The following is a 14,138-nucleotide window of genomic DNA, read 5'->3' on the forward strand; positions in this document are numbered from 1 at the left end:
CCACTGGGACCAAGCATCGGCTAGAGTTAGACTGTATTTGGTGAGGTGCCTCAGCAGGGTGACCTGGGGCTGGGACCTAAGTGAGCAGGCTATGGTCATGACCTGTATGATAACTAGAGTGGACACAGGGAGCTGGCAGAGAGAGAAAATGGCGTTGTTCAGGTAGTGGTGCCCAGGATGGGGGGGACTCTAGATCTGCTGGCTGGGAGGGAGGGGCCACAGGAAAGTCCTGCCAGGAGCAGGCTGAGTGCCAGTTCTTCCCCCAAAGGTGCTGAGGACAGATGGTTCCTTCCTTTGCCATGGGAAACCAGGAGGCCTCCTTCCCTGACTTGAAAGCTGCCCTGAGGCAGGGGATTGAGTGAGATGACACTGCCTGGGAAGGGGGACCTCCCCTGTGCAATCTTTTTTTTTTTTTTTGGCTGTGCATGGCTTGGGGGATCTTAGTTCCCAGACCAGGGATCAAACCTGGACCCCGGGCAGTGGAAGTGCAGAGACCTAACCACTGGACCGCCAGGGAATTCCCTTGGTGCACTCTTGGGACCCACTTGCTCTATGCGTTTGGTCTTCTGTTGTGTGTATGCCCTCCACACCCAGTGGAAGTGTCTTCCCATGTGCCTGAGATTTGTTTAATGAGTGAATGAGCACAGAGACCAGTGACGGGCACATGCGGTTCTCAGTGTACACCACCGGCAGGGCACCACACACAATCACATCTTCAGCAAGGACTTTTTAATAAGGACAAGGAAGAGGGGTGATCTGGGAGGCAAGGCGTGGGGTCCCTGAGGGCAGGGAAGACAGGCTGAGCTGCCTTACCTCTGGCTCTCAACTGTCTGCCCAGCTCAGAGTGCTGCTTCTGGATCTAAGTCACTGTGAGAATTGGGGCGTGCACTCCCACCCCTTCCATCCATTCCGCCATGCTCTGTTGAGCACACACCGTGTGCCACTCCCAACTCCTGGCAGGTGCCATGAAGAACCAGGCACTGCCTCTGACTTCCTGGAGCTCCCAGTCCAGCAGGAGAGGCCCATGCTGCCAACATGGTGAAATAAAGGGCGCTGGAGGATGGCAGTGGGTGGAGAGGTGGCAGATGTCCAGATGGGTCCCCCGCCAGTTGTGCCCAGGAGAAGCCAACATCACCTGTGCTAACATCCTCAGAGCTGGGTCCCCTCTCTGTGCCTTAGTTTCCTCTTCTGCAGGTGATACCAGAAGGCTCCTAATCCTTCCTGCAGATTAAGGTCTAGGCCTCTATGACTGAGGACCATTCCAGCTGCCCCCTCGCTCCCGCAGAGGCAGCAAACAGACCAACGTTGTCCCTTCATCCCCCGGAGTCTGGGCTTGAAGACCCTGGGGTCTGCCAGAGGCCCAGCCAGCTGATGTGGTGGACTCCTGGAGCTCAGGGCTCAGCCCAAGACATTCTCCAACAAACCTGAATTCCAGACAGCTGCCAGGAGCCCCGAGTTGGGCATTCTGTGCTGGCAGCAGGGGAAGGGCATGAGCACCGGGCAGGAGGAGGACAGAACCCCCAGAACTTGTCCTCTGACCTTGAGTCATGCAAGAAACTGCTGGGGTGAAGAAGGAAAAGGGGTTGTGATGGAGGTCATGCCCCAAACTGAGTTCTAGATCCACCAAATAAAAGGGTTCAGGGTCAAGAGCAGACCGTGGTGGGTGGGCTTTCCAGAACTCTGGCCAGCTGGAGGCAGAGCCATTGGCTGAGGACACTGCTCCAGCCAGCCCCACCCTTCCTTGAGGATGTGGCCCCGCTGGTGCTGTCCTCAGTTTGGGTACCAGTCTGGGGACCCCAATATGTGTAACCAACTGCCTTCTCAAGCAGAAGTGCGAAAAGGGTTGGTGTGAGTTCTAGCAGGATGTTAGGGTCCTTCCAGCTGGGGGACCACAACTGGGGACTCATGATAGGACCCTGAAACTAGGTCCTGAAAAGTTACGCAGGTGAAGTGGGAGAGTGTTTGCGCAGGGAAGAGGGCAGGGGTAGGAGACAGAGGGAGGAAACAGTGATTCTGGGCGATACATCAGTGTGACTGATCACGGAGGGAGGGGTAGGTGGGAAGATGAGTGGCGAGCAGGGGCGGATCTTGATGGTGTTTAGAGTCTTCTGTAGGCGAGGGAAGTCATTGTAGGGTTCTCCACAGATGAGTGACATGGCCAGAAGTGTACTTGAGAAGAGTCTCACTAACCCTCCCCTGCACTGAGCCAGCCAGCTGGGTGTCCACCTGCATGCCCTTTCCCACCTCCTCTCCTTCTTCCTGTAACTCCTGTCCTCTCTGCGTCTTGCTGGATACCCCCTGCTGACCCTTTTAAGAATCAACTCAGCATAGTCCAGTGAAGCATGGCAGCTGGGCCACACATGTTTATGTCTTCTCTTCCCAAGAGCCTTTCAAATGAAAAGGATTTTTTTAAAAAGCCCTACTACAAAAAAACCCTGAGACTTCTCTGGTGGTCCAATGGTTAAGACTCCGCCCTTCCACTGCAGGGGGCCGAAGTTCAATCACTTTTCGGGGAACTAAAATCCCGCTTGCCATGTGGTACAGCAAACAAAACAAAAAAAACCCCACAAAAAACCTCGTACAAGAATGTTCATAGCAGCTTCATTTACAATAGCCCCAAACTGGAAGCAGCCCAGGTATTCATCTAGTGGAGAATGGATAAACAAATTGCTCTAGTCATCTGATGGAATACTACTCAGCCGTGAAAAGGAACAAACTACTGATGCATGTGACAACGTAGTTAAATTTCAAAAATAATATGTTCAGTGAAAGAAGCCAAACACAGAGTAAAAGTGTATGATGCCATTTATATGAAATTGTAGAATAGGAAAAGCTGACCTATGGTGGTAGAAATCGAATTGTTGCTTGGGGATTGGAGGGGCCAGGAGGGGCTGACTGGGCTCTGCTCACACAGTGTGGTTCCTTTTCCAAGCTGAGTCTCCTAGAGCCATCCCTCATTACCCAGAAGCCTCTCAGGCACCCCTCAACTGTGCCACATGTGCCTCAAACTCTCTGTACCCCCAGTCCAACTCCCCCCCTTCCCTTCTCTTTCATGCTGCATTCCCCACTCAGGGGACGATGGCACCGCCGGCCACCAGTTCCCAGTCATCTCTTGTTGTGGCTTGCAAGCCCTCAGAAAACCCCTCTGCCTGATCGTGGGAATGAAATTGGAGAGTTGTCCTGGCAAGACCACGCCGCCACCCAGCTCTGTGGGTTGGGAAGTCTCTCTAAGAACAGGTCTCACCCATCTTTGTGTCCACGCAGACTCAGGTCCACAGACGAAAGGAAACATTGACCAAGCAACCAGGTGATGACTGACCAGGGTTTCCAGCACCTTGGACCCTGGCCTTCCTCCACGCAGCTGGGAATCCCCCTGAGTCCTGCCAGCTGGAGGCAGACATGCCGGTGGGGCTGGCCCATTGCAGAGTTTCAAGGGCCAAGGATGGTCTCCCCTTGTTCCCGTTCCTCCTTTTCGTGTCCCCGGATCCTGAGTGCCCTCCGACGTCCCTCCAGATCTCTCCTCCCTCCTTACTCCCATTGCGCTGCCCTCTAGCTGGAGCCAGAACCAGAGATCCCCACAGTCCTCTTATGCATCCCGGCACAGCCCCCGCCCCTGCTACTCCTCACCCACCCCCGCCCTGCCACCTTCTTCTTCCCTCTGCAAGCAAGAGGCACTGCAGAGTGACTGCTGCCCTGGGCTGGGGCAGAGCTCACCCTTCCTGCCTCCTCTGAGACCCTTTGCCTCCTGCTCCCACCAGAAGGGTCCGTCCTTGCTCTCCCAGCATCCCATCTCCCCAGCATCTGCAATTCACCCTCTCCCCGGGCTAGCCCCTTCCTTCCTTCAAGCACACGCAGGTCACCCCATCTTAAAAAAGGTTCCCTTAGGGCTTCCCTGGTGGTGCAGTGGTTGAGAGTCTGCCTGCCAATGCAGGGGACGCGGGTTCGTGCCACGTTCCGGGAAGCTCCCACATGCCACGGAGCAGCTGGGCCCATGGGCCATGGCTGCTGAGCCTGCACATCCGGAGCGTGTGCTCCACAACAGGAGAGGCCACAGCAATGAGAGGCCCACAGAAAAAAAAGCTTCCCTTGGTCCTGTCTTCATCACTGCCCGCCCTCTCCTCCCTTTCACCCTGATCTGAGCTCGGAGTTTGCTGCCTACTCTCCAACTCTGGGTTCTACCCCTGTCGTGCTAATGAAATGCCCTGTGGGAGGCTACAGGCCTTCCCTGGGCGAATGCTGGCTTCCTTCCTTCCGGAGCCCACTCTGGCCTGTTGACTCTCACTGCAGGCTCCGTGGGGCCGGGCCAGCCAGGAAGAGGTGCGTCCGTGTAGGTGTGTGTAGGGGGCGAGGGGGGAGGGGTGGGGGAGGGGGCTCCCTCCTGCCCTAATGGTGGCCCTTCCCCAGGCTCCTTACTCTCTGCTCTCCTCTCTGGTCTCCCTTCTGGAAGAGTCTGTGCACCTGGGTTGCCGCCTTTACATTCACCAGGTCCCCTGGGACTGTGTCTTTGTCCTGGCTCTATCTCCTTCCGGTTTTGAGCATCATGTTTGTTCGCCAACAGATTCCACCATCTCCACTGCATAACCTGGGGTGACCTCCGCAGGACAGGACTAACGCCATTGTCATCTCCCCCTCCCCCAGATGGCTCCACTTCATTTACTAATCCATATGGTTATTCATTCCCTGTGAATTCAACACATGTCTGCCACTCTCCACTCCTTCACACGGTCCTCCATTTCTCCAGGTGGGATTCATTTTCATTTTGTAGCCACATCTTTGGTTGTCACTTATACCTGTCTCTTCCCAAGTCCCCTTGGAGGTCACCACGGGTCATCTTCATACAGGAGTCTGGAAGGCGACTTGTCCTTCAGATAAAGCTTCCTGGACCCAAGGGTGGCAGGGCCTTAGAGCTGAGCATTTGGGTGGGGGGCCAGGGTGGGGTTTGCCTTCTCTTTGTGACCCACTTCTCCCTGCATGGAGGTCGTTGGGCCTAGTTGCTGTTTCTCTTCCTCTTTGCCTGGGAGACCCTTAATCCCCCTTGTAATAGAACCCACACATGAAACTGAGCCAGGGAATGTGGCTGGGGGTTGAGCCCCAGCCCCCTGTGAGGTCCGCCCACCACACCTGGACACCCCACCCTTCTCTCCAAAACTGGCCTTGAACTGTAGGCCCAAGCCCACCCGCCCCTGTGGCACAGTGCCAGCTCTGGGCCCAGCCTCCCGGGCCATCTCCATCAGGCCAGGCTTCATCTTTAGCCAAACAGGAGGCACCAGGGACTCTCGGGCCCCTCACAGAGCTCCCAGCCCCAGCTTGGACCCTGAGTTGCTGGGCTCCACAGCTGTCGAGCTCAGTGGCCCGAGGGCCTGTCCTGGTGTAAAGTGGGGTGAGCCCAGCAGGGACAGCTGAGCTGGGCACAGCTCTGAACTGGTGACCTTGTTGTCGGGTGCAAACATGTCAAAGACCATTTGCTGACCCTGTGGGCTTGGGTGGGGTAATAAAAGATATGCGTGTGAAGGGGTTGAATGCTGGTTTCACCGCACCAACCCTGCATCTCGGGCCTCTGTGATCCTTATCCCCAGGGCCTAGGCTCCAGGGCAGCTGGGGACCAAAAAGGAGCAGCTGAGAATGAGAAAGGCCAGGCCTCTCCCGCTGCCCTCCACCCCTTCCCTCTTGTCCCGGATCCCACTCCCTTCGCCCTCCGCTGGCTCACACCAGCCACACGCCCCACTCAAGCTTCAGCTGGCACTCGGGGCCCTACTCCCTCCTTTATTACCTCACACAAGCCCACAGAGTCAGCAAGCGTGGCCTCTTAATAGTTTCCAGGACAGGGCAGGGTGGGGTTTCCTCAGAGGCCCCCCTGGCTGAATGCTCTGCACCCCTGGGGGCATCAGGAAGCACCCGGGGCCCAGTGACCGAGAACTCCTTAGTGTTTACTGTCTGAGGTCACATTTTTCCAAGGAGACTTGGCTGTTTTTCCACCTTTTGACGATCTGCTCAGCAGCTCATTCATTCATTCAATACTTAAAACGCCGGGCCCTGTGCTGGATGTAGCAAACGTAGGAATGCGGCAGGTTATCTGCCCACAGGGGTCTGCAGACTCGTGGACTTCTGAGGCTGAAACTCTCAGAGGCGGCGTCTGCAGGCCACCCTGCCCCTCCCACCTACCCCGCCCACAGTTCACTTTAAGCAAGTTGGAGGGAACTGGGATGCCGCTAGGGTTGGGGATAGGGCTTGGTACGCAGAGTGAGGCAGGAGTGGGGTGCAGGGTGGTCTGGGCAAGGGGGCAGAGCCCCTGACAGAAGGGGGGTGGCTGGGTGAAGGGCGGAGACCAGTTGGCAGCCTCTCAGCCTCAGCTTAATTCCCTGGGCGAATAGCAGCGCTGGGAGGGCTGCCGGCAATCCACTGTGGCTTCAAAGGGTCTTGGGGACCGTGGGTAGGGTGGGATGTGTGCAAGCAGCCTGCGCACCCCAGTTCCTGGAGCTCTTGCTTTCCTGGGAGCTCAGCGAGCTGCTTCCTTCAAGGAGGAAGGGGTCTGGGGCTCGGACCCTGGCTGCTGTCCTGTCCTCAGATCAGCATCTGGGTGACAGGGCTCTGCCTGGAGCTGGAGTCGGGGGGCAGCAGCGAGACCTGCGGCCCTGTCTCCTGCCTTGGTTAATGTGTACCCCGCCTCCCCTCCCCTGCCGCTCAGCCTGGCTGCCTTCTGGGGGAACCAACCCTTCAGCTGCTCCCTCCCAGCTCCTGCACTCACTGGGAAAGCTCAGGCCCAGCCTGCCAGTCATGGTGGCTCTGACCTGTCCCACCTGGGAGCCTCAGAGTGGGCTGGACACACGTGCCCCAGGAGGAAGGTGACCCCCAGGGCTTCCATGCACCTCCTTGGCTCACACTGGCCAGCGCAGGCCCAGCCTGGGTGGCCTCACAAAGCGCTCTCCCCTGTCCAAGTGCCTCCCCTCCCCTGTCCAAGTGCCTCCCCTCCCTTGTCACCTGTGTTTTCCTCTTCATGACACAAGAATGTCAGCAGGAACTGGGGCTCCTCTCCCACCCCATTGGTAATGCAGCCCCTCTCCACAGCCCCACCCCCGACAGGCCCAGGCCTGCCCCGCAGGGCCAGCCCACTCCCGCCTGCCAGGAGTCCAAATACACCTGTTAACCTTTGGGCCTCAGCCCGGGGATGGAAGCTCGCCTGACTCCTGACCATCTCCTCCCACCCACCCTCACAGGCCTTCTTTCCTGCCCTCCAGCTCACCTGATTCCTTCTGCAAGTCTGGGTTCCCGGTATGTTGAGGGGGACAGAGGCGGGGAGAAGAGTGTTTCCTGCCCTCAGCTCAGCTCTTCAGGAGGCCTGGCGCATTTGCTTCAGGCCAGCATGGAATCCCATCCCAGGGGCCTTCCCGTCACTGGAGCTGGGGGTGGCCTGTCCCGTGGGCAGACGGGGAGGGTCCCCAAAGACTGAGTTCTTGAACATTGCCCCTCATCCCTTTCCTGGCTGGCGATACATGGGGGAGGGAGGATAGGGAAGAGGTGGAAAGTGAGGAGACAGAAAGCTGGCTTCTTGCTTTGGGAAGGGACTGTACCACACCTGAGGGTGAAGTGGCTGAAGGGCTTCTCACCTCAAAAGTGGAGATCAAAGGAAATGCGAAACGTGCCCAGAGAGCTTGAGTCATGGGCTCAAAGCCACACAGGGAAAAAGAGAAAGGACAACTCAGTGCAACATGGGGTCCTGGATTGGGATGCTGGAATGGAGAGGAGCATTACTGGGGTGATCTGCAAGACGTGAAGGGGGTCTGCGGTTACATGGGATTACCAGGTCAGTGTTCATTTCCTGATTGTGATGGTGGTACTGGGATTATGGAGGCGTGTCCTTGTTCTAAGGAAACACACACTAAAGTATCTAGTGCTAATGGGGCAGCCTGTCTGCAACTTACTGTTAAGGGCGCAAAATATATATTGACTTGGATTACATTGAATCTCTAAAGAAATACGGAGTCACTGAACGTTTTTTGAAAAAGCCACCCAGCCAAGGGCCCGGGCAGGGATGAATAGGAGGGACAGGATGCACTCACGCTTCCCGCCCCCTCCACCACCAACCCCCAAACGCTGCCTGCTGAAAGGGTGTGTGAAGCCCTGTGTTCTGGCCACTTCAGAGCCCCCTCTTAGCTTTGGCTGCTCGTTGGCAGCATCCATGGACCCTTAAAAGTGCCAGTGTGTGGGTCCCAGCCCCGGAGACGCTAGTCCCAAGCATAGGGATTTTCAGGAGCTCCTGGTGATTCTTCCTGGCAACCAGAAGCTTCTTCAGCCTTTCCTTACCTGGCAGGCAGTTCTGCCAGCCCCTGACCTTGCCCCTCTTCCCCCAGCATGGGCCCAGGCAGAGGGTGAGGAGGGGGGACAGTGACCGGCCCCACCTGTCAATCCAGGGTGTACCCCTTTTGGCGGGGGCTGGAGGCTGAGCCTGGGGACCAGTGGAGAGGCTGGAGCCCCCATGTTCCCCCAGTGCTGGGGAGCGTGGGGAGGAAGGCCGGAGGGTGGTGGGGAAAGGGAGGGAGTCGTTGCTTAGGGGGTGAAGGGAGTCTCAGAGGGAGGTTGGGGCAGCCTCCTCAGCAAGCGGTGGGAAGGGGATGGGCTGCCTCCTGAGCTCTGTAAGGCCCCAACCCGGCTGGCCCTGCAGTGTGTGCACCCTTCTGAAATATTTGGAATAATTTGCAAGGGAAAGCAACAAGTTGGCGGGGGAATGCCATGTTGTCCTGGAGCCAGCCTCGAGTGAAAGGAAAGAAAGGGGCTTCAGGAGAAAGGGGCCCGTGGAGGCTGGGCAGGATTGTGTAGGACAGTGCCCGTTTGTGTGTGTGTGTGTGTGTCTGTGCGCACGTGCACGTGAGTGCTGGGGGAAGGGGCTGTGCACCACAAGGGCGTGCTGGCGGGGCCAGGTGCGGGCTCGGGGGAGAGATGGGTTCCAGGCAAAGCTGGGGTGAGGGGGTTGAAAGGTGCCTGCTGAGTGTCACATATTTGCTGTGCCTCAGTTTCCCCATCAGAACTCTGCTACGTTGATTCCTCACAGGCTGGAGCTGTAGGGTCTAGGCACCCCATCTTCCGTCTGCCCTGATGTCCTCCCTCAGCCCCATCCTGCATTGGAGGGAAGGCCCTGGGCGGGGTGAATGAACCCCAGGGTGGCAAGTGGGGCCACAGGGGCTGGGGCCCTCTGACCTCACACCCTGTCCCTTCAGGAAGGGACCAAGGGAGGGAGGAGCTGGAGACAGGCCCAGGCGAGGACCGCAGGTGAGTCTGGGCAGGCCCTCAACTTGGGCAATGTGGGGAACGTGAGCCGAGCCCTGGGCAAGAACGGCCTTTGTGAGTGAGTCCCCAGGGCCAGGGAGGGGGCTGTGCCTCCTTTGCCGCCTGCTCCTCGGGCCTGTGGGTACAGTCTCCCCATTGCACATATAGAGGTGCCGAGGCCCTGTCTGCAGGTGACCCCCGAGGGCCGCCTCTCAGCCCCTTTCTCTCTGGGGACCCAGAGATCATGAGGAGTGCATCAGGGGACACTCTGCAGGCCTTTGGTGCCCCCCATCTTCCTCCCAGCCATTCCCCCTTGGGCCGTGGCCTCCCCAAAACTGGCCCATGCTTTTCCCCAGAGAAAGTTGCAAGCAGGTCCATTTTGAGATTTTTTTAAAACTTTATTTTTAAAAATGATTTTATTGTAAATAACTTTCTATGAAAAAGGTTAAATTGCCCGATGGGTTAGGAGAGTGGATGTGGGATGCAGCCCAGGGGTTTATGGTGGAGGAAGACACTCCCCCGCAGGAGTGCAAGCAAGGGCACGGGGCCATCTCCCCTTCCTGGTCCCAGTGGTTCTAGCAAGCACTGCGTCCCTCCCAGTTAAGCCTCAGCTGTAGCTACACTCACTACATTAGTCTGTCTGTCCCCTTTCAGTCTGCAGCTTGGCTGCCCCAGCCCCTAACCCCCAGATCCCCAACTCCCCGCTGCTCTCAGCCTCAAGTTGGGCTCAAAGATTAGAGACACATACCGTCTGCCCCATCTCTAGGGATGAAGCCAGAAGATCCCAGAGGCCTTAGAAAATCTCCTGGCTCCACCAAGCACCCCGGCCTCGTTTCTGTCTCCTCTCTCTTCCCCCCTCCACCTAGCTCCTACTCACAGACTGCCAGGAGAGGCCTCTTGGGTGTTAATTTGTAGTCACCTAATCAGTATTTCTTGTACCTGGGAACTTTCTCTGGATAGAGACCTGGGGAGGAGAGCAGGAGAGAGAGAAGCTTCGAAGCTAAGGTGTTCTGGGGCGGGCCCTGTACTGATGTTTCCAGCTTGGCCAGGGCCCCTCCAAGCCGCAGCTCTCATAGTGCAGGGCCCTTAGCGTGTCTCTGGGGCAGCGAAGAAGTGGATCAATGAAACACTGTGTGTATGGGGGGCTGGGGAGCGGAGGCAGCAATTTTGGTCCTGGGCCCCAATTCTCAGCCTGCTGGACTAGAATCTGAGGATGGCCTGGGCTGGGGGCCATGTGGCCTGGTGGGGTGACCTGGCCCAGCCCCTGCCTGGGCAGTAGGGTGTCCATGGGCCTGCACTGGTGGGGAGGGGGGCAGTCTGGGCCCAGACTTTGGTGCTGTCTGGAGGTGGGGCAGGGCCTGGCTTCTTACAAGAAGGCGCCCAGGCTGGCCCAGTCATGCAGGTCAGAGGCCAGTGTGGCATCCCCAGCCTCAAAGAGGGGCTCGGGGGGCAGGGAGCTACGGGTGCTCTCGTCCCAGGGGTGCTGCAGGAAGGATGTGGCCAGGAAGGTCTCATCAAAGTCCAGGCTGTCGGTAGCCTGCTCCACTGGAGGCCTCCAGGTAACAGGGCACTCGATGTGGTGGCCGTGGATGGGGAGGTCCACGTCCCCGTGTGAGGCAGGGCTCAGCGGCGGGATCAGCTCCGAGGTCTCCAGCGTGCCCAGCTCCCCGTCCAGCGTGCTAGCGTCCAAGATGGCCTCCCAGTCAAAGTTGCCCTTGAGGGTTTCCAGCTCACCCTGCTCCTCCTGCGTCAGCAGCAGGGGGCTGGAGGGCCGCGGGACCTTGGCCTCCTGCTTGGGCAGCGGCTGTTGACGCTTACGCCCCAGCCTGCCCTCGCCTGCACCCCAGCCCGCCTCCCCAGTGGCCTCCTCGAGCTCCCGCAGCAGCTGCTGGGCCTCCGTGCTCACGGTCAGTGGCCCGGCCCATGGGGCGGCGCTGGGCTCCGGCGCGGCCTGGCCGGCAAAGGCCGGGTGGATGTGGACGGGGGGCAGCCGCCGCTTCTTCAAGGCCCCACTCAGCAGCCGCTCGGCGTCCTGGGGGTCAATGCGCCAGAAGCCCCCCTTGCCTGGCTCGTCCTTCTCCCGAGGCACCTTGATGAAGCCCTTGTTCAGGGACAGGTTGTGGTGGATGGAGTTCTGGACACAGGGACGTAGGAGAGAAGGAAGACAGCTGGGAGAGTGGGTGGGTTCAGTGATGGGGGGTTCCTAGCGCCACTGCCAGTCCCACCACCACCTTCTCTCTGATGGGGGCAGGGGAGAAAGAGGAGCTGCTCCGACCGGGAGGCTCTGGGGCACCAGGCACGGGGCACCAGGCGCTGGGAGTGCTGTTGGGGGCTTTTGTTCCCTTTTGCCAGGATATCTGCCTGCTCAGTCATCCGAGCCCTGAGCCACAGGGTGGCTCTCAGTGCCACCCTGTCCTGCCCTCCCTCCCTTACCCCGCCGCTTGCGGCCTCTGGTCAAAGGCCTTGGCTCCCCCAGGGCCTGGACGGCCATCTCCCTCTGCCTGGGCCTGGCTGACCTTCTCTGTTTGTGAAATGAGTTAGTGGGTGTGAGGGTGTGTGTGTGGGGGTGGGGGGATGAAGTGTGGGAGGATCTGATGACTTTCCTTGTTTCTAGAGCCAGCTGCTGGCCTGGACCCTCACCCACCATGTCCCCCTCCTCCCACCCCAGGCTCTGAGGCCTCAGTTGATTATTACCCAGCCAAGAGCATAGCGCTCATTCCTGGGGCCTCTCAGGCTTGGGGTAGGGTGGGGGGTGGTGGAGGGTCTCTGCTTTCTCACCAAGGTTACAAATGGTACCTGCCCCAGGGTCAGGGCCCAAGCAAACGTGGAATAGCTGGGACCACAGGAGCTGTGATCCTGTGACCTGTGCCACAGGGAAGGATCTGTGCATCTTCAGGGTCTCTGTGCCCAAGTAGCCCCTGATCCTGATGGTCGAAGATGCTCAGGGCAGTGTGTGCCCAGCCTGAATCACCATCCTGCCTTGTTCACGCCTGGGTGCACAGTCCAAACCACGCTGGGGCACAGGGCTCTGGGGCCTGGTGGGTGGGGCCAGCAGGTGAGTAGTGCCCCCTGGCAAGACTGGGATGTTTACATGGTGGCCTGGGCCCTTTGGCTGCTCTGTGCCAGGTTCCGGAGACTTGGAACATGAAGCCAGTGTGGGAGGAAAGAGCCCCTGTGGAAAGCACGTGGCTGAGGTAATTGTCCCCCCAGGGAGGTTGATGAGAAGAGGGGGAGGAGTGTAGGCAGGAAACTAGGGAGGGCTTGGGGTGGGGGCAGGCACAGCAGCTTTCAGAAGGCCCCGTAGCCCTTCCACTGGGACACAGATGGCCTTCACACCCCGCAGCACGCCTCTCTCCCCTCCCAGAACCCCTCCAGCCAACTGAAAGCAGGCAGGATGCAGAGCCTGGCAGGAACGATGCTCTGCCTCCAGTCAGGCCCTGGCAAACTGACCTCGAGGAGGGTAGTGTCTAGGAATTCCAGGACTTGGGACAAAAATGTGTCCCTCAGTCCATCAACCTACCCTGGGGGGCTGTGTCCACGCATAGTTCAGCCCTGGTCTTTGGGCTGAGCCTGCCGGATGAGTGACAAGTTCTTTCCACTTGAACCTCTATGTCGGCACCCCTACAGCCCTCTGAACATCCTCCCTCCTCCGTCTCTGAAGTCAAAGGGGCATCAGTCCAAGCACTGGGCTCCCTTGAGGTCCTTCCTCGATGGCCTTCCTCTCTCGGGGCCCTGGCCGTACCGCGCCTACTTGGCCTGCGCATCTGGGATGTGAGTCCAGTCCGTGCGGGCATGGGGAGGGAGGGAGGGAGCGCCTCCCCTACCTGCCAGGTGGGATCAGCGTGGCGGAAGTAGCAGAAGTTGTCCGTGATCCACTTGTAGATGGCCGACAGGGTGATCTTGGTGGCCTTGCTGGCCTGCATGGCCATGCAGATGAGCGTGGCATACGAGTAGGGCGGCTTCACGTGCGGGTTGGTGGCGTAGTCCACGTCGTCGGTAGGCGAGGCCTGCAGCCCCGAGGGGGCGCTCCGCGGCGTGCACGAGTACGTGGGCTTGCCAGGCGTGTGCGGCTGCCCCAGGCAGGCGGGGTCCACCGCCAGGGGAGACCCCGGCTCGGCCGAGCCTGACAGCTCGTGGTAGCCGTGGGGGTCGGTGTTCCCCGAAGGCAGGGCGGGGACCTTGGCGTTGATAAGGGAGAATTCCTGCAGCCACTGCAGGATGGTCAGGCTGTCATTCAGGGTGTTGGACTCCTCCAGGCCGCCTTCCGGTCCGGCCTCCTCCGCTGCCCCTGCTCCCGAGACGCATAGCCAGCTCTCCGCCATATCTGCGGGGACTCTCCGAGGGGGCTGTCAACATCCACGAGCCGAGCCGACCCGAGGGTGGCCGCCGAGCTCTCCGGCCCGCTGACTCCCGCGGCTTCAGTTACGCAGCCTCCCGGAAGCGGGCTTCCATCCCGCGATCCGGGGGTAGCCTCCTCCAAACTGAATGTGGTGCCTGCGGGGACCAGAGAGGGGACTGAGCCCTCTTTCCCCACTCCCGAGGGGAGAGTGTGTGCGAGGGGGGAGGCTCTTACTAAAATCCTTCCTGCAGCTGGGGAGGATCTTTTACTGCCGAGGTCTGGGAAACAGAAGGTGTGCCCGGGGGTCCGACACACATGGGGTTCGCCTCGCTCTTTTCCTCTTTGATCTTTTAGAGGAGACTTAAGTAGCCAAACGAGGGAATAGTGTAGGGGCATGCGAGGCCACCCCTTTCTCCCTCAAAGCAGGGAATTAACACCCCTCTCTCCGTCCACAACCAATGGAAATGGGGCGAGAGAGTCCAGGAGGGCAGTACGACGGGTCGGGGGGCGGGGGAGGTCGTCCGATCTTTGAAAAGGG

At 59.1% G+C, this 14,138-nt stretch overlaps 1 protein-coding gene across 1 annotated transcript; it reads right to left on the minus strand.

The window, feature by feature from the left end:
* Positions 1-10,627: 10,627 nt before the first annotated feature.
* On the minus strand, positions 10,628-13,583 carry LOC307068458 (forkhead box protein J1-like; the record flags this gene model as incomplete). Its single annotated transcript, XM_079726331.1, has 2 exons — positions 10,628-11,395; positions 13,086-13,583. The coding sequence occupies 2 exons, from the start codon at positions 13,581-13,583 to the stop codon at positions 10,628-10,630; spliced, it is 1,266 nt and encodes a 421-aa protein (XP_079582457.1).
* Between the last annotated feature and the right edge of the window lie 555 nt (positions 13,584-14,138).

The sequence above is a fragment of the Hyperoodon ampullatus genome (assembly GCF_949752795.1).
Source record: "Hyperoodon ampullatus genome assembly, chromosome: 19".
Classification (NCBI taxonomy): domain Eukaryota; kingdom Metazoa; phylum Chordata; class Mammalia; order Artiodactyla; family Ziphiidae; genus Hyperoodon; species Hyperoodon ampullatus.